This window comes from Ictalurus furcatus, chromosome 10 (assembly GCF_023375685.1).
Source record: "Ictalurus furcatus strain D&B chromosome 10, Billie_1.0, whole genome shotgun sequence".
Taxonomy (NCBI): Eukaryota; Metazoa; Chordata; class Actinopteri; order Siluriformes; family Ictaluridae; genus Ictalurus; species Ictalurus furcatus.
The window spans coordinates 3,456,500-3,479,809 of record NC_071264.1 but is presented as its reverse complement, the minus strand read 5'-3'; the positions used below and the strand labels follow the sequence as shown (position 1 = coordinate 3,479,809).

The 23,310-nt window shown below is 40.3% G+C and overlaps 2 protein-coding genes across 2 annotated transcripts; both read left to right on the top strand.

The window, feature by feature from the left end:
* The first annotated feature begins 430 nt into the window (after positions 1–430).
* Positions 431–5,143, top strand: rrp36 (ribosomal RNA processing 36). The gene is made up of 8 exons (XM_053634436.1): positions 431–516; positions 882–1,261; positions 2,987–3,122; positions 3,207–3,273; positions 3,374–3,478; positions 3,565–3,639; positions 3,774–3,891; positions 4,264–5,143. The coding sequence occupies exons 1-8, from the start codon at positions 473–475 to the stop codon at positions 4,386–4,388; spliced, it is 1,050 nt and encodes a 349-aa protein (XP_053490411.1). The 5' UTR covers positions 431–472; the 3' UTR covers positions 4,389–5,143.
* A 2,053-nt stretch (positions 5,144–7,196) lies between these two features.
* On the top strand, positions 7,197–22,827 carry tmem59l (transmembrane protein 59-like). Its single transcript, XM_053634434.1, has 8 exons — positions 7,197–7,689; positions 14,810–14,915; positions 15,092–15,186; positions 15,290–15,442; positions 20,649–20,757; positions 20,929–21,043; positions 21,183–21,300; positions 22,005–22,827. The coding sequence occupies exons 1-8, from the start codon at positions 7,294–7,296 to the stop codon at positions 22,161–22,163; spliced, it is 1,251 nt and encodes a 416-aa protein (XP_053490409.1). The 5' UTR covers positions 7,197–7,293; the 3' UTR covers positions 22,164–22,827.
* Positions 22,828–23,310: the final 483 nt, after the last annotated feature.

The following is a 23,310-nucleotide window of genomic DNA, read 5'->3' as shown; positions in this document are numbered from 1 at the left end:
TACTAAGGAAGACATTTCTGAAGAGAGAGACAAGAGAAAAACAGAAGAAGAAAAAAAAAAAGAAAAAAAGGGGGGGCGCATAAATTATGATGAAAGCATATTAAGACAGAATGCTAAACATGGCGCAAATTCTTGATGTTTTTAACGCTTTCTTATTAATAGACATTGAGATTGGGTCATTTTTGCTTTTTTGCTTTTTTTTTTTAATTACTGAATAGACAACTTTATTGTAATTTCATGTGCAGTTTGAATAAAATAAAATAAAAAACAGAACATGGAGGCGTCCATGTTTTTCCCCCACTTTTTTCTTGCAGTGCTTCAGGGGATAGGGGTTGCCATGGTTGCAGCGCAGCTTGAAACGTCACAGCGTTTCCCCGGCCAATCAGGTAGCGTTTCTCTTATGAATATTAATGACCCACTCCTCCCCTACCATTCACTACCTCCCTACCCGGAAGTGTTTACTGCGGACTGAATGCTGCATGGCTCCGTGTTGATTATTATTGCCAGAATTACAATGTGAGTTTACCTAACCTTCTCTGACCATTTGTATGTGACCGTACATGTGAATAAAAGTCTGTAGACGTGTAATGAAGTAATTAAATCGGCTGTAAACATCTTGAGGACAAGCTGTGTAGTTTGGTAGTTATCGTTACCGCACTTGTCTCGGCCTGTGTGTAAGGTTCAAAACCCTCTTATTAGATTGTCTAGTAATGACGAGTTTGCGAATGAAAACACAACATTTTTAACAGCATATAAATTTTCCAATACATTTTATTCTCTAGCAGTCACAACACTTCTGAACCTGTTCCTTTGTTAGGATGTGTTGTAGCAGAATGTCAGTCTGTTTTTTTTTGTTGTTTTTTCTCTTTGCCCATTTCCAGCACCATGGCGCCCAAGAAAAGACACATGGCTCTTAAACAAAGAGAGTTTGCAAGTCATGTTCAAATGAAAAGGCCTAATCAAGCACAGGGCATTGCATCGTTTGATGAGAACGAGGATGATTTAGAGATGGAAAGAAACTTTGCTTTGTTCAATCAACCCGGTCCTGTTCAACTATCAGAGAAGGATGAGGAGGACATGAGTGGTGAGGAATCTAATGAAGCAGTTGAGGATGCTGAAAATACAGATGAAGAAAATAATTACTGTGAGGATTCTGAGAAAGAGCACGGGCAAGCTGAGAGTACTGACATGACCGGGTCAGTGGATTCACATAACCAAATAGACTTTCGACGAAACAACACCAAGACTGAGTTTAAACAAGGTGAGGAGATTTCAGCTGATGCCACACTAATTAATAATGAAAAAGATTTGGCTTCTGCAGCAGTTAAACAGTTGTACAGTAATTAATTTTTGTGTACAGTGCCCTCCATTAATATTGGCACCCTTGGTGAATGTGAACAAAGAAGGCTGTGAAAAAATTGTTTAACCTTTTGTTAAAAAATTCATAAAAATACTCTGCTCTCATGGATATCAAACAATTGCAAACACAACACAGGTTTTTTTTAAATATGTATAAACCGTTCTTAAATATAGGTGTGCAACAATTATTGGCATCCCTATGAATTCATATGAGAAAAATATATTTGAGGTATATTCCCACTGATATTTACATTTTCTTTAATACACCTGGGTGACTAGGAACAGGACACTTTTCAACCATGACTTCCTGTTTCACAGGGGTATAAATATGAGGTAACATGCAAGCCAAATTCCCTGTCATTCATAACAATGGGTAAGACCAAGGAATATAGCGGTGATATGCAGCAAAAGGTTGTTGAGCTTCACAAAATGGGATGTGCATTGGAAATGGGGAAATAGCACAAGCATTGAAAATGCCCATTTCCACCATCAGGGCAATAATTACTAAAGAAGTTCCAGTCAACTGGAAATGTTATGAATCAACCTGGAATTGGACGTGTGTCTATATCGTCTCAACGCACTGTGAAGAGGACGGTTCGAGTGGCCAAAAAATCTCCAAGGATCACAGCTGGAGAAGTTTGTTATGTCTTGGGATCAGAAAGTCTCCAAAACTACAATCTGAAGTCACCTACATCACCACAAGTTGTTTGGAAGGGTTTCAAGAAAAAAGCCTCTACTCTCATCCAAAAACAAACTCGAGCGTCTTCAGCTTGCCAGACACTACTGGAACTTCAAATGGGATCGTGTTCTATGTCAGATGAAAACAAAATGGAGCTTTTTGGTAATAAACACCAGAGGTGGTTTTGGTGCACACAGGGAGGTAGCCATATGGAAAAGTACCTCATGCCCATGATTTAATATGATGGTGGCTCTTTAATGTTTTGGGGCTGTTTTTCTGCCAGAGGACCTGGACATTTTTTAGGATACATGGCATCATGGACTCTATCAAATATCAACAGATATTTAATGAAAACCTAAAATGGAAATGGGCCGTGGTTGGATCTTCCAGCAGGACAATGATCCAAAACATACATCAAAATCAACACAAAAATGAATTACTGACCACAAAATCAAGGTCCTGCCATGGCCATCCCAGTCCCCTGACATGAACCCCATAGAAAACCTGTGGGGTGAACTGAAGAGGAGACTCCACCAGCGTGGACCTGGAAATTTGAAGGACCGGAGAGATTCTGTATGGAGGAACGGTCTCAGATCCCTCGCCATGTATTCTCCAACCTCATCAGGCATTATAGGAGAAGACTCAGAGCTGTTATCTTGGTAAAGAGATGTAGCACAAAATATTGACTAAATGGGTGCCAATAATTGTTGCACACTTATATTTAACAACAATTTATTTTTTTTGATAAACTTGTATTGTTTGCAATTGTTTGATATCCATGAGAGCAGAGTATTTTTTATGATTTCTTTTTAATCAAAAGGTTAAACAATAAAGACAATTTTTCACAGCCTTCTTTGCTCATATTTACCAAGAATGCCAATATTAATGGAGGGCACTGTACATCAACATTTTTACAGTTTTGCCTCTTCTCTGTGTATTTCTGAACAGATCTGTCAACATTGTCATTTGAAGAGATTATAAGGTTACAAAGCAAAATTGGAACTAAGGCATGTAATAAGCTTACTCGTGAGGCAAAAAAGGGAAAGCGGAATTCAGAACCTGTTAAACAAGGGACCAGGGGCAGGTAATGAACTACTCATCAACATCAACATCATGTTTAACAATATTATTCCTCCTCTACCTCCTTATAACCTCCTTTCTACTGCAGACCCCAAGAGATTTCAGCCAAGAAACCAGTTTCTTTTCTTAGAAAAGTAGGATCTTTTAAGGAACCTGTAAGTCTCCTAAAGTAATTAACCTTGTACACACGTTTGCATATATGAATCCTGTCACTAAATAGCTCATTTTATATTCTGCGGATTTTGTATTTACCAGATTTTACGGGATCCTCGTTTTGACGATCTTTCAGGTGAATTTAAACCAGAAGTGTTCCGCCAGACATACAAATTTATCAATGACGTCAAACAAAGAGAAGCAGAGGTTTGCTTAGATTTACAAGAGACTTGCAGATTTGTTTAGTCTAGTATATCTATCCTGCTTGTTACTTCTTACCATTTATATTGCAGATGCTGAAAAAAAAGCTGAAGAAAGTAAAATCAAATGCAAAAAAGGAAGAATTGAAATCATTTCTAAAGAGAATGGCAAGTTATCACTGAATACATATTAGCAACTTCACTTTATGTCCTGAATTTTGTTAGCGTAATATTATAAACAGACGGTAAAGGTAATTTTTTGCTTTATACTGTGTCTTTGACAATTTGGTCTGTATTTGCAGGAGAACCAAAAACGTAACCATCAAAGACAAGAACAGCAAAGAGAGAAGGAGCTTTGTTATAAGAGGAAGCAGAGAGCATTGGTGGGAGATGGGCATAGACCTTTCTATCTCAAGAAATGTAAGCTCAGTAAATTCTCTTTTTCAGTACTTACTGCTGTTAACCCTCTGTATGTATATGTATGTGTGTCTCTGTAAAGAGAGGAAGGCTACAGTACCTCAAATAACCAGTCAGCTCGGACCAGTCTGGCCATTCTCCTCTGACCTGTTTTATCAACAAGGTGTTTCCACCCACAGAACTGATGCTCGCTGGATGATATTTTGTTTTTCGCATCATTCTGTGTAAACTCTTGTGCATGAAAATCCCTGAAGATCAGCAGTTTATGAAATACTCAAACCGGCTCGGGCACTCTGACAGAAATATTTGCTTATATCGTGATGTAAACGTTGGACAGTGTAAATCTAAATTCTTGCCTACTTTGCATTTCCTTAGCTGATCAGAAGAAACTGCAATTGGCCGAGAAGTACAACGAGCTGAAAAAGAGTGGGAAGCTGGAGAATTTCTTGAGCAAGAAGCGGAAACGAAATGCTGTTAAGGACCGCAGGAAACTGCCCTGAAAAACAGAACATGGATCAGTCCGGTCAAATCAACTTGTACACGGTTTATTGGACAGCCTTTGTATGTGACGATGCAGAGTTAGGCATTGGACTGAGTAATAGTGTTTTCAAAGGACTTTTCTGGTGACAGTTTCTGTTTGATTTATTGTACCGAAAAATTTTACATTTTCAGATACATTCTTTGCTTGTGAAAAAATGAGGAGTATTTTGATAAACTGGAGTAATTTAAGATACGTGTGCTATTTTGAAGCCAGCAGTAGATGGAGCAGTTGGTCTTCTGTATACATTTTCTTCCAAAACCTCAACTATGGAACATTTTATATGGCCCATGTGCAGTGACTTTAACCCAGTAGTAAAGTTTGGTCATCTTTGCTTGAATGTCAACCATATAATTTGATCCAGATCATACTTAATCCAACCATTTAAAGCACTCATTTGATATTAAAAATACTTAAATACACATGCAGGCTATTTTCATCCTTATTTTGGGTTATTTAGCTGTTTTGTTTTTTTTTTTTTGTTGATGTTTGGTCCCCCCCCCCAAGGACTGCAGTACAAAAACAATCAGGCTTGGTTATCAATCTAATGATAATATCATGAAGCTTTATATTGAGAAATTCTAGTAAATTTTAATTCACCTTGTTTTTCCACTCAGAGATGCATAGAAAGTGACTGTTTTCTGTGAGATCATATTGTAATTCTGCAACACCAGCTAGTTCTAAATAAAGGCTGATATTAAAGAACACCTTACTCCTTAGCTTTATTTAGTGAGCTAGGCTATGCCACTGAGGACCTGTTTTCTCAACACTGCTCTTCATAGCCTAACAGTTACCAGCAGCCAATTTGAACTGGAATATGTCATTCTGGGTGGCACAGAGGGTAACAATGCCACTTCGTAGCTCTTGGGTTCGATCCTGAGCTCAGGTTACTTTCAGTGTTTATTTGGATTTCCTCCTGGTTTTCTCCCACTATCCAAAAAACATGCAAGTAGGTGGACTGGCTTCACTAAATTTCATGTCCATGTGGATCTGGGTGCCTTGTTCTTAGTATTCAAGGGATAGATTAAACAATGGATTCACTGTGACCCTGACCAAGGTAAAGCACTTGCTGACGATGAATGAAAGTTTAGTTATTTTTGAACACTTTAATGCAGCAAAGCTTTTGTTTTATTTTTTGCTCTTTCTTCACACAACCTTTACACTTACTTTATATGTCCATCGTTTGTCTAAGCTGTATGCAGAAAATTGACAATCGAAACTTGTCAGGCAGGGTCTCTTGAGTGATAGCTTCCAAGTGGTGGCCTGCTACAGTGAGAGAGAGAGAGCTGTTTGAGTCAAGGGAATGCAAAAAATAAAAATAAAACAATTGCCCCACCCACATAATGGAGGAAAATTTTCTAAGTTCCCCAAGGGCCAGTCTGCCCTGGAAATGTGCTCCTCTCTTGTTCAGCAGTCAGTATTTAAGTCAGCAAATCACTCAGTCATGACTGAGATTGACACCTCTCATGTTCAGTGGGTCAGGGTTTAAATCAGCACATTTTTTTATAATGAGAGTATCGGTCCTTTCTCATTCAGCGGGTTAGTGAATCCTGTGAGTCCCACTCAGGCTTATTTGGTTACTGGAGATTTCCAGCATTTCAGTGCATGCATTAGTAGTCTGTGTTGTGAAAAATAATTTTTCTATACACACATTATTGCAAAATAACAGTAAATATGGTGGTCTGTTTTACATTGTGCTCACACACTCAGGCCAAAGCAACAGCACACCAAATAAAATAGACAAATAAATGTGCACAAATAAATAGCCTGCATAGCAGGTGATGATATTGGACGGAGGAAACAATCTAAAATAGCTTGGGCAGAGCATAATGTGTTTAGTCTTTTGAGCCTGTAATTCTCTACCAGCTTAGTGTTGCATTTCCTTTGAATACCGTACATAGACACACTTTACCCTTCTGTTCAAAGACCTTCAGTCTTTCAATTTCTCCTCCGAATGCATTTTGGGGGAAACAGGATGATTAGAATTGAAATAACTCAATAAAATTTCAGGTAGCGCTTTTAAGAATGGACATTGTCACAAAGCAGCTTTACAGAAATCCAGATATTACATTTAAATTAAACATTTTTAATTGGTTGCAAAGAAAAATTCCCTGAGTTGATAACACGAAGAAACGTGGAGAGGACGTAGAATCAAAAGCGAACCCACCTCATCTGGGTGACACCTAAGTGTTCATTACACATAACTTTATACTATAGAATCATACCATGCTAATTGTGTTAACAGGAAATTGAGTGTGACCATCATTAGAGTTTTAATTTATCAATTGTTCAGTGATGGAGACTCAAGTGTAAACTATGCGTGGCAGTGGCTGTCTTTAGACTATCTAAAGAATATTATCCACAGCCATCTTTAGGGTATCTGTGTGGAACCATCCACAATAATCTCATGGTTATCTTTAGGCTATCCATCCGGACCCGTCCTTAGCAGCAGTGAGTGATTTTCAGGTGATTGAGGCTCCAAGCAGGAGTAGGTCCATCGAGATGGATCGGGCAGGTCCGGACTGCAGGAGGAGTCTGACATCCATGCAAAATATGAGCCAGTCGCACTAATCAATAAAACAGGCCTAGTAGAGATCAAGTGGTTACTATTTCTCCCCTGAAATTAATTCCTGGCTACACTGCTATATCATTCAGATACAGAATTCATATTCAAGCTCCATATTCAGCATCTTTGCCTAACTTTTGTGACCTGTATGGATGCATATTGTGTATAATAATAAATGTATAGCCCAGTAAACGTCAGGGGTTTTGTGTGGTGTGTAGGCCCAATATTAATTACTGGGTTGTTTCTCGTTTCCTACTTTATAAATATGATTGTGTGCACAACACAACATTAACTAGGAAGAATGTACGTTCTTTTCTTTATAAAAAGCGCTTTGTTGTGCGGTTATAAAAGTCCTGAATCAAGCGGGGACGCGCGGCGACGCGTGTGTGATGCTGTGCGTGGTGATGCTGTGCGTGATGATGCTGTGCGTGACGCCATAGCGCGTGCCCGATGCGTTGTGGGTGGAGGGGATCCAGGTCGTGTAGGGAATCAGGGACGAGGCCAGTGCGCTCCGAGTGAACAGGGCAAGAAGATGGTACGGGTCGGTAGCGCAGTGTGCGGCGTTCCCGCTGTCTTTCCTCTGCTCTTCGTGGCAATGGCGATGGCAGCATCCGATCTGTTTGACAACCAACTGGGAGACATCAGCTACTGCAAAAACCAGTGTCAGATCACCATCAAAAACAAAAAAGCTGCCAAAGTAAGTGATTTATACAGACTGCATAAACTGCATCATGTGACAACAATCGAGATTTAGGAAAGTCTTGCCCACTGTTGTGCCCAGTGCAGGTATTTCCTGCAGAAATGTTAAACAGCTGCAGTGAGAGGAACAAGCTCCTCACAGGGCTGCCTCCGAAACCAGAGCACATCCCTGTCATCAGCAGTTTTGACTCCGGATTGTCAATGACGACACTGCGCAAAATTCTTCCGAGGGCCTTTCTCAAGCTAGTTGTTATCTAGTATTCAGTATAATCTGAGGATTTGCGCATATTAGCTGTCTCGTGTTCTAATGTGCATCCCGCATCGACAGTGCAGGGCGCTTTAATTGCGCACGAGCCGTGATGGTGGCCTGCGACGCATGAGCGCATGGGGCAGTTGCTGGGGCATTGGATTTAGGCTACAAAGGAGCGGTCATAGCTGATGTGCACTCAGTCATTCAGTAATCATTGAATCATGACCACTTGGTACTTGCTATGTCGCATTTCTATCTCCATTACGAAAAGGGACCATCATCATGAGCTCATATCATATATAGCTTTGGGAAAACTGTGAATGCGCATGTTATTCATAACACCAGCTACACACATATTTATAGTAGCCTAATGGAAAAGTGTGATGTTTAGTGTGTCCGGTTGTTAGGCTGTTAGGAACAGGAAGAGCTGGAATACGCACCGAAATGCAGCTTATTTGCTTTAAACAATCATTACTGACAGAAAGGGTTTAAATTGGAAAAGCTGATTGAATTGTCATACTCCTGTTACTTTCCTTTCGTCCTTAGGTCGGCGCTGTTTTCCATATTAAAATGCTGACATGATAAAGCAGAATATGTTGTCTGTTTTCTTGGAAAGTGATTTAGGCCAGAGAGACAAAAGAGAACAGGCCTCTATCCAGATCATTCTTAATGCACAGTCGGTGCTTATGGACAGCGAACAGTCCTTGTTGTCCACAGATGTGTCGAGGTGTCCACAGTGGCTTTTTTATTATTATTATTGTTTTTTGGAAAGGCATGACAAAGACCCTTATCAAGAAATGAAGTTTCAATTAGCAATAATTTTCCTATTGACAGAAGACCCTGTGTGCTGTCTGTCTGTTTAAATAATAATAATATGACCTGCCACTGTGCTGCAGCGGTTAAGACCATTAAGATCCTTTCAGCAATATAGAGATAGTAAGTTTATTGTGTTTTGATACAAAACGTGTCCCATATTACCTTGCTCTTGTAGCTAGACTAGCAAAGCTAGGTTGTGTTTAGTTGACTTTTCTTTAAGTTTAAATTGGACATGCACTTTATTGTGTATCATGTTGTTTTTCATTAATTAAGGCCTTAAATATTTATTGTTCCTGCTGTCATTAGTACAGAAAACCCTGAGAGGAGTCTGCAACTAAATAATCTCAAAATGATTGTAATAATAATATTATTTGGTAAATGCCAATCTAATCATATAACATGGTGTGGTCTTTTATGTTCTGCTTGTTCAGGAGTTTATGGTTTAACTGGTATTTTAACAACTTGTTCCATCCATCCATCCATCCTTTTTCTATACCTCTTATGTTGCTTGGTCATGGGGAACCTGGAGCCTATCCCAGGGAGCATGAGACGGGGAACACCCTGGATGGGGTGTCAATCCATCGCAGGGCACAATCACACACACACACACACACATTCATACACTACAATTTGGACATGCCAATCAGCCAGCCATGCATGTCTTTGGACTTGGGGAGGAAACCCTGGCAGCACGGGGAGAACATGCAAACTCCGCACACTTAGGGCCGCGGAAGGAATCAAACCCCCGGCCCTGGAGGTGTGAAGTAAACATGCTAACCACTAAGCCACCATGCGCTCCACAACTTGATCCACGTGTCCCTTTTTTATTTACTTTGAATGCTTGTTTTAAGGACAATTCTGAATAATTATACCAGTTCAGACATGAACAGTCCCCTCCAGAATGACTGTACAGCACAGTGCTCATTACACCTAGCCCACAGCCTCGCTTCATTTCATTCTCTGTGTTTGTCTTACAACTGCTGTTGGTGCTGTTACACTCAGTTTCACACAAAAAACCTCAAAATAATCCTTTTTGAAACATTTGTTATCCTCAAATAAAATGATGTAGGTGCCAGAAATGAACACTTTTACACTGATTTTTAAAACTTGCTAGTCCAGTGATACAAGCCACTCCAGTAATAAAGTATTACACACACCTAAAGGCAGATAGAGATCTGCATTAGTTAGGGATGCTCCGCTTAGGATTTTTGCAGCTGATACAGATTACTGAATTTTTGTGATCATGATCGGCCAATCCCGATCATTAAAGCTTTATATAACTGATATGTAAGCTTTCTGTTGACCGTCACTCTTAACCTTTTTTCAAATAAAGTAATACCACAGATGTTGCCTTGGTTATATTATTTATAGTTATGTTGTAGATTATTGTTTTAAATGAGAACCAAATAAATAAGCACAACAGATATTCATTTTACAATGAACATTTTAATAGGCTTTTAAAAATACACCGAAAATGGCGAATTTTTTCATTGTTTCTTGAGACCTCGTAATACTTCCATACTGGTGATGACATGACTGCAGCACTAAAGTTTAATGTCCTCGCATGTTTTACATCCTCAAATTGTAATCAGTTCATGAGATTGGCCAAATTTAGAGACTACCGATTGAGTCATAGAATGTGACTATCGGCCGATACTGATTGGCGGCCTATCGATCGGAGCATCCCAAGCATTAGTGCTTTATAATTGTTGAGTGTTTCAAGTCTGTAATGCTCAATTGGGTTCATGCTGTGTTTTCTCCAAATACCAAACATAATATCTCAAATTTGCAGCCTTGTTCAGAATGGATGTTTGTTGACACACCAAACTGATAGAACCAGTTCTTCACTAAGATATCAGCTACTGTCAAAGCACACTGATTTTTGTGATATTGTTTGGGTGTACTTAAAGAATATATCAGTGAGTTTTAGAACATTCTCCCTGCTGTTACTTGCTCATTCCATAACAGTAAATCTATTGCCACAATCTCTTGGGGTTTCGATGCCAGCAAGTTTCCCATAAAGTAACAAATGTTAGGTTGACCTGCTTTAGACAAAATAAATTGTTTGCACTGCTTGCATCACAGTTCAAATAGTTTCTAGTCACAGTAACATTGCTTTCATGAGCTTGAGGTTTTGCTTTATTCTCTGGTGGCCTGGGCATCATGGACACTATGGAATAGCTCTCTTCACAGTTCCTGAGAAAGAATCAGCTGCAAGATCTCACTCTGTGGTGAATAAATTAAATGATATAAGGCACCTTCCTTTTGTTCAAATCACTGTCTCACTGTCACACCAGGTCTTAGATGTAATTGCTGTTGACAAGGTGTCAGCATTTCCATTAACACATTTTGGCCAGTGTGGCAGCAGGGACATAGTTGAGTGTCTGTTGTGGATGTAGAGGAGGCAGGTTGAACCAGAAGTTAACGTGTGATGATTCCCAATTGTGTCTGATTACCGCCAGTCTACTTTTGTGTGTGTCTTTGTGCTTTCAGTATCACAAGACATAGAGAGTGGCTTAGCTGGTGCAGCTTGCAAGACAAGCATGCACACACATGCACCCACACACCCACACCCATACATGTGCGTATGAAAGTGAACCTTGAGCTTGAACAGGGTGAAAGCCGTGAGCTAGTGACAGCCCCCTTTTCTGTTGGTTTGCATTTTTCTGATTGAGTTTTGGAAAGTGCCCTGGAAAGTGCCCTGAAAAGTGCGGTGAAAATATACGTGAGACCGGAGCTCTGCTGACATACCACCTACCTCCCGAGTCTCCCTCCACACACATCCACACTGGGTTTCTACAGTGCTGCCGAAACTGGAAAGACATCACCATGGAAGCCTCCCAAATCAAGGACTTTACGCCTTCACCAGCCTCCACCAAACCTAACACCAAGTGATCCTCAACCTGTGGCACGAGCAGCCCACCATATCTCCAGCTGCATTCCCTGTCACCGGTCTACACATGACGCTCACCAAGATGGCCTCCATGGAAAATCCAGAGGCCTTCTTGCAACCTTTTGAGAATGCTTCAACCGCGTGGGAATGACCAGAGGAGAATTGGCTTTTTGACTCCTCCCCTTGCTATCAGGGGAAGCCTAGATCGCTGCCCAGCCGGTGCTGTCATGTATGCACCTGGAGTGTTCCAGCATCAAGAAGCTAGTCTTGTAGCACATCGACCTGAGGAGCACCGCTAGCTCTTCTGGTCACTGCAGCTCCCTGAGGTCAGCCACTCCTTTGCCTACTTGCAACAGCTGAAGGACTCCTGTCGCTAGTGGTTGATGGCAGAGGAGCAGGACACAGAACAGGTTATTGAGCTGGTGGTACTGCAGCAATTTGTTGCTCGACTCCCGGCAGGAATGGTTTAGTGGGTCCAGTGCCATCAGCTTGCGTCCATGGACAAAGCCGTTCAGCTGTTCAGGATCCCTTGGCAGCGAGGTACTGGGGTTCAAAAACAACCTTCTATTTCTCCTCTGATATCCCCAGCTCCCTCTCTCTCTACACAGGTAGAACCTTCCACACCCACCAGGACTGGGGCAGGTTTGCAGGTACAGCAGGAAAACTGGGCATTTCCAGGATCAGCATTCCCTCATGGAACCGGGAACACTGATCCGGATCCCTGACACGCCACAGGCTTCCCCGGATCAAGCAAGAATGTGCTGTGTGTCAGTGAGTATAAAGGAAGTACACATCAGTCTTTGCTGGACTCAGGATGTAATCAGACCACCATCCATCAACACCTGTTTCAATGCGGGGCATTGGGAAATGCACGATTGGTGAAGATGAGGTGTAAGCATGGGGATGTTCATGAGTATCCACTGGTTCTAATCGTCAATAAATGGCAAAAGCATTGACTAGATGTGGCGGTTAATCCTCACATGACTCATCCACTAATTCTCAGGACAAACAAGTTTCAAGCATCCATCCATCCATTTTCTGTACTGCTTATCCTACATTGTGTCACGGGGAGCCTGGAGCTTATCCCAGGTTACTTGGGGCACAAGGCAGGAAGAAACAGTAAGAGAAATGTTTTTGGATGGGTCCTGCAAGCAAGGCATTATGTGGAATATGTGCAGCATTGGCTGGGTAGGCACATAAAGGGGACATGGAGGATGGGGAGGGCTCCACCCTTTGCAAGGATCCCTATCACATAACGCTTGATAGGCCATGTAGTCAGCTTCAGGCAGAAACATGGCTTGGTGGGCCGTCTCGTCAGTTTCTTACTGGAAAATGACTTGGTGGGCCGTGCCACCGACCTTAGGCAGTAACATGGCTCGTGGGTCTTACACTGGGGCTCAGTAGATGAGGTCGCCACGTTGACCTCTGGCTGGAGCTCTGCAGGTGAGACCACTTCGTGGGTCTCAGGCTGGAGCTCTGGAAACTAGATTGCCACGTTAACCTCCAGCTGGAGCTCTGCAGGTGAGACCACCTCATGTGTCTCAGGCTGAAGCTGTAGAGATGAGGCCACCACGTGAGCCTCTGGAGGGTGCTCTGCAGGTGAAGCCACCACACCATGGGGCTTTCAAAACCATGAAATGGAGCCGGGGTGTCCATGAACAGCCACTGGGGGAAATGCACAGAATCCAATGCTGGCATTGTTATCCCAGCATAGTTTCCCTCTCGCCTTCCTGCTGCATCCATGGGGGTGGCTTAGTATTCTGTCACGTAAACAAGGTGGAGATGGGCAAGCAGGCGCATGCAAATCCAGTAAAAGGCTTTATTTAAAGAGAGGCAGGCAGACAAATCAAAATCGTGATCCAAAATGTAATTCACGGAACAGGCAAGGGTCATGTGATGTACAAACAGAAACAACAGGGGAAATCCAGAAACACAAGTCAAGAAACCAAAAACAAGATCAAAACACAAGGAAGCAAACATGGAAACAATGGCACTGTAATGCACAGGCGGTGAAACACTAAGGCAATACTACGTGCGCACTGTCACGCTACGGGCTGCTGAGCGCACTGCTCACTCTGAGAAATCTCTGACAATCCCCCTCAGGGATTGCCCTTTGGAGCAGTCGTGCAACAAGTCCCTGAGACATGCCTTCAACCAAGTTAGAATAAATTGACGGTCAGCAAATCCAGCCTAATGTTGGACTGTCCAACACGTAATTTTTTTGTTATTATGGATAGGTTGTATCAAGTGACTCAGGACACTCAAACCAAGGAAGAGAGGGCCCAATTGTTGTAGGGATTGTAATGTATTGTACTGCATGGTATTGTAGGGAACCAAGAGATGGTATTGTAGTGAACCAAGAGTGTATGTATGTAATTAGTTTAATTGTTTACTTTTTGGTGGAGAAATTTCAACCCTGAAGAACAGTGGAGTGAATCAGGTCAGAAGAGAGTCCAGAAGCTCAAAAAAAGTTTTTTAAAAAGTGTTTATTATTCCATAGAAAAGAGAGAAAGTATACTCTCAGTGAATTTGATACAAGAGCAATTCAAGTAACAGACTGACTTAAATCACAGATACATCACTTCATATACTTCATAATCCTAGCACATGAGTAGTTATGAAGACAAGGAGGATCTTTTACCAACAAATGATCATATTGATCTAACAAAGGAAGCGCAAAGACAGGATTATATAAGGTTACTGCACTGTAGGTGCACTCTAAAACTGCCTCAAACTGATTTTCTTCTACGGTGCCTAAAAATCCTAAACTAAAACCTTTGAGGATGTGTTAAAAGGAAAACATCGCATTACATATTGAGTCATTGCAACCATAAAAATATAATACAGAGATGTCATGAGGTAAATGTGTGTGCACATGACCAACAAGTACAAACAGAAATGAAATGTAAAGACATAATAGAGATACAGAATAATCATGTTATTATATAAGAGATGATAAACTATAAGTAAAATTGCTGCTTTACCACTTATTAACACCTTTTTTAAAATTTTAATAATTGTTACAATTATTTTAACTACTTTACAGTTTTTGGTTTAATACATACTTTAAATGAATTTTTCTTTACTAACAGTAGTTTTAAACTGGACGTTGGTGGTGGTGTTGTTGTTGTCTATCTTACAAAGCTCATGTGCTTGCAGGACTCCATAATGAATGCATGCTACCGGGGCTGCCGGCTCTATTCAATTTGCCAGTTTGTGAATGGGAACACAGGCTTCAACAACAGCAAGGAGGAATGCCAGGGAGGTGAGGCCCAGTGAACCAATGTAGCATAGATATTTAACTTTGCAACTATCTATTGGAGCTGCCAAGCATTGTTGTGAGTGGCAGATGCTTATATACAGTATTTTTGATAAGCATACCGTTGAACAGTGGGGTGAAACAGTCTGACACTTTCCGGGTGTATGTCTTTATGTATGCAGCATGCCAGGAAGCATACAGTAAATTACTGGAGCAGGAGGCTTGTAGCACAGGCTGTACCAGCCAACCAGCTGAGCCTGAAATCAAACGGAGGAAGGTAAGGCTCTAAGTATTCAGTCAACACCTTTTGGATTCATAGTTTCTGATATCTTCTTAGCCTACAATCAGACATCTATCAAACCAGCCTGCTCCCTCTGCAGCTCAAGGCCCTGACCAACCGCCCCAAACCAGTTTCAGTAATGGATGCTTTGTTTGGTTGGTGTAACGATGTTGTCAGCTCTGCTCAAAGCTTCATGTCCTCCACCTGGACTTTCTACCTGCAGGCTGATGATGGCAAGGTGGTTGTGTTCCAGGTGAGTTTTTTCTCAGATGAAACATGATCAAAATGGATTATTGTTGTTCATGATACAGTGTAGATTGTAAATGTGACGTGGCCTGGGAATTCTCCTTCACATGGTGAAATTCTGACATTTTCTACTGTTTATATAGGTCTTTCCTCTCTTTTGCATGTACTGTCTATCAGCCAAAAGTGAAGTTCTGGCATTTTAAAATCTGGTTACAGCCAAAAGCCAGTATGACTAAGAATTGAGCAAAGCCTGCCATTCAGTTTGTGAGGAAATCATATACAGTGGGGGAAATACGTATTGGACGTGTCAACATTTTTTTTAGTAAATCTGTTTCCAATGAAGTTATTCAAATGAAATTTTCACCAGACATCAATATTAAGTCAAGAAATGTGGAAATATAAAGAATTCACAACATTAAAGTCCATACATAAAGTTATGTGTAATAAAGTGGAATGACACTTTAGGCAAGGCAAGGAACCAGCTGAAATCCATAAGTAATTATACCACTGCACATCTCCCTAAAAGCACTACACCAACAGTGAAGTGTGGAGGTGGAAGCATCATGGTGTGGGGCTGTTTTTCATCACATGGTACTGGCAGACTTCATATAATTGAAGGAACGATGAATGGAGCCCTTTACTGGGAGATTCTTGAGAAGAATCTGCTGCCATCCACCAGGATGATGAAGATGAGACGTGGGTGGATCTTCCAGCAGGACAACGATCCAAACATACAGCAAAGGAATCTCTCAATTGGTTTCAGAAAAAATATGAAGGCGGTAGAATGGCCGTCAATCACCTGACTCGAATCCAATTGAATAAGATTTAAAGACAATATGTTTAGAAGAATGGGACAAAATCACACCTGAATACTGCGGCCCATTAATTTCTTCATACAGGAAGCATCTTGAAGCTGTCATTACCAACAAAGGCTTCTCCACTAAGTATTAAATATATTTCAGTTGGCGTGTTCAATACTTTTTTCCTGTGTCATTCCACTTTATTACGCATAACTTTATTTAGTTATTTAGTTATGTGTTTACTTTAATGTTGTGAATTCTTTATATTTCCAGATTTCTTGAGGTAATACTGATGTCTTGTGAAAATTTCATGTGAATAGCCTCATTGGAAATATATTTACTGAAAAATGTGGACGCGTCCAATACTTATTTCCCACACTGTATAGCTACAAATGTATTAAAGTTTAGGCAAACTAACTACCACAGTGTTTGTTGAACTGACTCCTTGCCTAACATGATAATTGCAGGCAAGGTTAAAAATAAAATAAAAACATTTCGATGCCATTTAGGAGAAATATATACAGTAGATTTGTTTATATAGATTTTCATTATCAAATTTTCATTTCATTTCATTATCAAAGTATGTTATAGGCAGAAAAATGCTTGTTACATATGTAACTGAAGTTTTATGAATAATGAATAACCATCAGTGGTAGTGAGAGCTGCCCTGTGTCCTGGTCTAGGTTTCCCTGCCAGGAAAGAGGTTTCAATCAGCTCCATCACAGAGGCATCGATAGCATCAGATTGGAGTGACCATTCAAATGCAACCAGCAAAAAATGAACTGCCCAATCACACCATATGTGGCGCAGTGTCATAAGACCTCACCAGAATGGCATAAGTGTTTCTGCATTCAGCACTTTGTCTGGTGAAACCACCAATAATGCAATGCAGGCATGTGGCCTAGTTCAACATGCTCTTAAATGTGTGCTGCTAAGTTGAATAGCAGATTGTCTAAAACGTATTGTAACACTTTCAATATAGTCTTTACACTGTGGTGTAGTGAAATCTGTCATGACTAGCATCGCATGAAAGAGGGTTTTTGGTGCTATGAGCTGCATGTCAGCATACAGTCCATTTTGAAAGTGACTTTTCTTGCCTGTTTGTAGCCTGACTGCGTTGCATTTGAGCTGGTAGAGGCTAATTCATATCAGGACACCAACAAAGGCTCACTGACAGATTCACTGTCAGACTGCAAATGTCTCCTAGATGTAGCCACAGATGAAGCATCCCGGGGCTCATTCAATGAGAAGCGGGAGAGAGAATTATAACTCTCGATATGTGGAGGACTCTGCTGAAGGGCACTGGCTTTTCCTGTGGGCAGCTTCAATTCCACAATCAACATGTTCTCAGTGTGAAACAGGTTTTAGTCTGCCAGAGAGCTTAGGCATTGGTTGCATGAGCATGAATCCTACAGGATGGCTTGCTACCCACTTTCAACTGAAGTTGCATATAAGAACCAGCTAGCTTTGTGGCTAACCACAAAGGAGAATGCATTATGGCGGGAAAAAACACTCAATATGCGAGCATTATGAATTGCAAGCCCAGTATACTCCAGATATTGGGAGATTTGTGGAGTGTAGTGAATGTGGAGGATGTGGAGACTGAGGAGTGAATCATTGCCAAGGGAGGGACAAATGACTTGGAGCAAAGAAAGAGGGGTTAGCAGAGAAAACTTGGTGTCATGAATGATCACACATCACTTGGCCACTAGTCAGGATGCTACGGAAATGAGCCAAAGCACAGAGGGAATTCCACAGGGAGGAGAAACTGCAAAATGGAGGGAAAGAATCCAGCTAAGATAAGTGGTGGAGAGCATGGTATGGCGAGAACCACTCAACCATGCTAATGGCACATATTAACAGGCCCACAGGTTGCAGACAGTGTGAAAACCCCACAGAGGGATGACTCAACTGGCTTGTGAGATATAGAGAAGATGACAGGAGTCTATATCCAGCTTTAAAGAACAGGTTAGCTTCAGCTCATACCATAGTTGTTTGATGGATTGCTCCAAAATGAAAAAAAAAGATAATCTAAGAAAAAGAGAAGGAAAAAAAATATATTTCAAATACTCTGATCATCATATGACCATATTGACTTATTAAAGGTCTTAGGATGCCTGTGCATGAGCACATAGCCAATACAGCAATTGGGAGTGTTCTGAAAAAGAAAGAACCCACTGGTGTACTAACAGCAAGACATGGAGCAGGTCAACCAAGGACACCAACAGCAATTGATGACAAACATTGTGAGAGCTGTGATAAAAAATAAACAAAAATAAATAAAAAACAGTCAGTGACATCACCAACAACATCCACAGGGCAGGAGTGAAGGTACCACAATCCACCGTTTGAAGAGCAGAAATATAGGGGCCACACCACAAGTTGTAAACCACTCATCAGCAGTAAGAATCAGGAGGCCAGATTGGAATTTGCAGAGCAATACAGAGATGAGCCCCAAAAGTTTCAGGACCTCTACAAGGATTCACAACCTAAACCAAAGTGATGGAAAAGTGTGGAGAAAGAATGGATCTGCTCATGAACCAAAACATGTAAGCATGGTGGAGCATGGTGGAGGTAGTCTTATGGCTACACCTGAAACAGGCTCACAAATCTTTATTGATAATGTAACTCATGATGATAGCAACAGAATGAATTCAGAAGTCTATAGAAACAATCAGTCTTCCATTTACAGAGAAATGCATCCAATCTAATTGGGAGGAATTTTATCATGCAGCAAGACAATGACACAAACATTCTGGCAACATAACAAAGGATTTCATTAATGGAAAAAAACTGGAACATTTCAGACAGGATTGATGCAGTTATTGCAAGCAAGGGATATGCAATCAAATACTACAGTGGGGAAATAAGAATTGAATGCGTCAACATTGTTTTCAGTAAATATATTTCCAATGAGGCTATTCACATTAAATTTTCACCAGACATCAGTATTAACTCAAGAAATTCACACATATAAAGAATTCACAACATTAAAGTCCATAAATGAAGAGGAATGACACAGAAAAAAGTATTGAACACGCTAACTGAAATTTATTTAATACTTAGTGGAGAAGCCTTTGTTTGTAATGACAGCTTCAAGACACTTCCTGTATGAAGAAATTAATTTTCCGCAGTATTCAGGTGTGATTTTGGCCCATTCTTCTAAACATATTGTCTTTAAATCTTGTTCAGTTGGATTCGAGTCAGGTGATTGACTGGGCCATTCTAACACCTTGATTTTTTTTTCTCTGAAACCAATTGAGAGTTTCCTTTGCTGTATGCTTTGGATCGTTGTCCTGCTGTAAGGTCCACCCACGTCTCATCTTCATCACCCTGGTGGATGGCAGCAGATTCTTCTCAAGAATCTCCCGGTAAAGGGCTCCATTCATCGTTCCTTCAATTATATGCAGTCTGCCAGTACCATGTGATGAAAAACAGCCCACACCATGATGCTTCCACCTACAAACTTCACTGTTAGTATAATGTTTTAATGTGCACTGCCATTTCTTCTCCAAACATGGTGTGTAGTATGACAGCCAAAAAGTTAAATTTTGCTCTCCTCTGACCAGGCCAGTTGTAGCAAACTCTAAACGAGCCTCGACATGCCTTTTCTTTAGTAATGGAGTCTTGTGGAGTGAGCGTGAGCAGTGCAGTGCATTACCTATTGTTTTCTCTGTGACGATAGTACGTGCTGCCTCCAAGTGTTTCTGGAGCTCTTTCCGATTGGTCCAATACGTATTTCCTCATATAATCACTCTTTACAACCATGTTGAGCAGAAAAGCATCTCGGCATGCACAAAACATTTGAACCTTGAGGTGGATGAGCTAGCAGGTAGCAGGTCACATCAGGTTCCACTCCTGTGAGTCTGTGTATGACGGCCTCAAATTCCTCTGACTCCAAATACCTATGGACCCAACTGTGCGTGTGTGCGCGCGTGTGTGTGTATGTATACTGGGTGTCCCAAAAATCTCCATACATAGGGGACTATGTAGGCCAGCAGCATGCCAGTTGTGCCTTCGTAAGTGGATTTTCGTGGACGTCGCCTTCTCGGTTGGTCTGCAACACTTCCAGTCTTTTTGAATAGGTAACAGTGTCGTGTATGATGTGCTTGTCATGTGTCCTGTAACAGTCCATCACAACCTTGCGACAGCTTCCTGATCCAGCCATGAGAATGATTTCAATATGTTCATCTTTTGTCAAAGGCATTCTTATAAACTGTCTGAAAAAAATCTAATATATACACACATATATATATATATATATAGTATGAAAAATCTGGAAGACATTTTGCTAAAAAGTGTTAATTACCCTTATGTGTGCAGACTTTTGGGACACCATGTATATATCTCTTGTTAGCACATGTCCAGCTTCCTAACTGACACCTATTTGTCCTAAATTGTCAAATGTTTCAGAGCGAGCCAGAGATTGAGTATTATTTACCTGAGTTGCAAGCCCCACACTCCAGTGTTGCAAACAAACCTTGGACTGAAGGAAATCCTCAGACACAGAGGCTACAATCTGGTGAGATGGAGCACCTTTAGTTTAGAGAGCTATCAAAAACTGTATTTTCCTCTATAAGATCAATGCTTCTACATACACATAACTGACTCTGTCTTCTGGCATGACTGTAATTTGAAAGAGACCATGGATTCTGTTGTTTATTTAAAACAATGGCCACCCACTGCCTTCTAGGAGAGCGACTGCATGGAGAGGGAAATGAGCTTAAAGCTGAGAGCAAGGGAAAACACAGCAGTCAGCATGTTGAGGACACGGTTGCAGAGCACGACTTCCTGGGCTGCATGTCAAGGTTAGAGGGCCCAGATTCAGTCACATTAAGATATTATAAACAGTTTGATGGTTAATCTTATGAAGATTTTTTTTTGAAATGTTTAGATTTTAATTAGTTTAAATATGGCAGTGGTGATTTTGCTCTTTCCCTCTTGCAGGCGTTCAGGTCTGCCACGTTGGATCTTGGCTACATGTCTCCTGTTGTCAATCATGGTGATGCTGTGGCTGAGCTGTGCCAGCCTGGTAACAGCACCTGAGCAACACGTAAAGACTCAGGTACCTATTCATAGGAACAAACCTATTATTCTGGCAAGATCCTAATCCTAATTGGAACACATTTTTTTGTCTTGCACAGTATGATTTTATGTGCATACTTCTAAAGTCCCCAAATGCTTTTTGATACTTTAATATACTGATAATCAAGCAATGTTTATGCTGACACAAAGACCTGATAGAGACCAGAACATGTAATCTTGTATCTTACCTGCAACTATTTTACTGCTCATTGTGAAAATTGTGGTTAGGAGTGTGTGGAGAATTTCAAATCATTGTCACTTTCTTTCTTTTTTTTTTCTTTTCTTTTTTTTTGAAATATGCACAAAGTGCCTTTAAATGTCTAGGTTAATAATCTTATGAATGTGAATACTTATGAAAGCCACTGTGTAAAACTATTGTGTTGTTGTTATTACTGTTTTTTGAAGATGATATATGTTTAATTTGTTTTATGCATTCAGACTGTACCTTTCAGATAAATTCCGATAAAAGAAAACATTTAACAGGAAGTGTTGGTGTGTTACTGGTCACTTAACTGACTTTTTTTTTTGGCATGGCCAACTTGACATTAAACTACGTGTAACATGGCCTCATCCAAAGAGCACATATCTGAGACGTGCATCGAGACCTACATCTTTTTTTTAGTGTTTGCCTTGCTTGGAATTACACTATGAAGTCTATTTTCATTGGTCTGTTTTCTTTTGCAGTTGAGCATCAATGGAGATAAGGAGTTCCTAGACTACATGCCAAAAGTCAACCCCTACCATCTGACTTCAGTGATTGCTGTAGCAGTTGGTCATCATGATGAAGAAAAAGAGGCAGGGCCTCTGCCAGTCAAAGTTGACCTGAACAAAACCTCACTATAAAATCATTATAACGTGTGTAATCTGTTAGTATTTCTGTCCCTCAATTAGAGGAAGAAATCATCACATTTAAGTTTTTTTAATAAAAATGCATGGTTTATTTATTCTTATTGATATTCCTATATATAGGAACAGGTTACACACAGTGAAGCCATTGAGTAATAAGTAATATTGATATAGATGTTTATTGTGTTCACTAGACAGTGCTGCTTTCAAAAACATTAAGAACATGATTAACCAAGCTTTGATTGTAGCACTTAAGGGATTTGGGATGCTAGGATGTTCTTTGAACTAGAATGTCTGTAACGCAGCCAAGGTACTCCTAACTACAGTGAGCAAAAGACAAACATTGACAGCATCATTTTCAATTTGATTAGTTATGTTTGAATAGAGATTTTGACACTTGATTTTGCCACAACAGGAGACAGGCCCTACTCATGGAATAATCATGTGTACATACATGTAGTTATTTATTTATTTCCATCACTAATGTATATCACTTATGTATAAGATCTTATTGTACTTTATCTCTCATTTAGATGCTAATAGATAAGATGCTGTGATTAAGTAGTATTTACAGAAAGCTTCTAATAAGGATTGAGTGATACCTAGGTAAAGTAAGAATGTAAATATCTCTTTTATTCTTAAGATTGTCGAATGGGATGATTCTCCTACTTCTGCTTAGTGCTAGGGTTTGACAAATAGATCATATGTTACCAGCCGTAGAGCTCACTAGCCTAATGGCTCTTCTAGTGCTGATTGTGTTTCTTTTGCCCATGTGGTCCTAATTGCAGTGCATGCTAGTATGTTTTGAGACCTATCTGCCTACCCACTTATGGCAATAGACTAATATATGCTGTTAATATTTGTGTTCATAGCTTAATGTTGAAGAGGCAATGCAATTATAAAATACAGATGAGTTAAGTAAATAAATATCACTAAAATGTTAACTGCTTTTTAGGTACACGATTGTTGCATGACCAAATCCATAATACATAATGAACATATTTTTTCCACATAATTATCTGGGTGTTAGAAATTTGTTGTTTGATCTACAGGATTTGCTTCAGAACTCATTAGTCATTTATTATTAATACAGATTTTCTCTGTGTCCGCATGTCATGAAGTAAACAAAACAGTATAAGAAAAG

What these genes read in the sequence shown, in the direction of transcription:
- rrp36 (XM_053634436.1), top strand. Translation starts at nt 473, where the DNA reads ATGCTGCATGGCTCCGTGTTGATTATTATTGCCAGAATTACAAT. An exon ending in ATTATTGCCAGAATTACAAT is followed by an intron (nt 517 to 881) that starts GTGAGTTTACCT and finishes GCCCATTTCCAG; the next exon opens with CACCATGGCGCCCAAGAAAA. An exon ending in AATCATTTCTAAAGAGAATG is followed by an intron (nt 3,640 to 3,773) that starts GCAAGTTATCAC and finishes CTGTATTTGCAG; the next exon opens with GAGAACCAAAAACGTAACCA.
- tmem59l (XM_053634434.1), top strand. Translation starts at nt 7,294, where the DNA reads ATGTACGTTCTTTTCTTTATAAAAAGCGCTTTGTTGTGCGGTTATAAA. An exon ending in AAAACAAAAAAGCTGCCAAA is followed by an intron (nt 7,690 to 14,809) that starts GTAAGTGATTTA and finishes ATGTGCTTGCAG; the next exon opens with GACTCCATAATGAATGCATG. An exon ending in CAAGGAGGAATGCCAGGGAG is followed by an intron (nt 14,916 to 15,091) that starts GTGAGGCCCAGT and finishes TTATGTATGCAG; the next exon opens with CATGCCAGGAAGCATACAGT.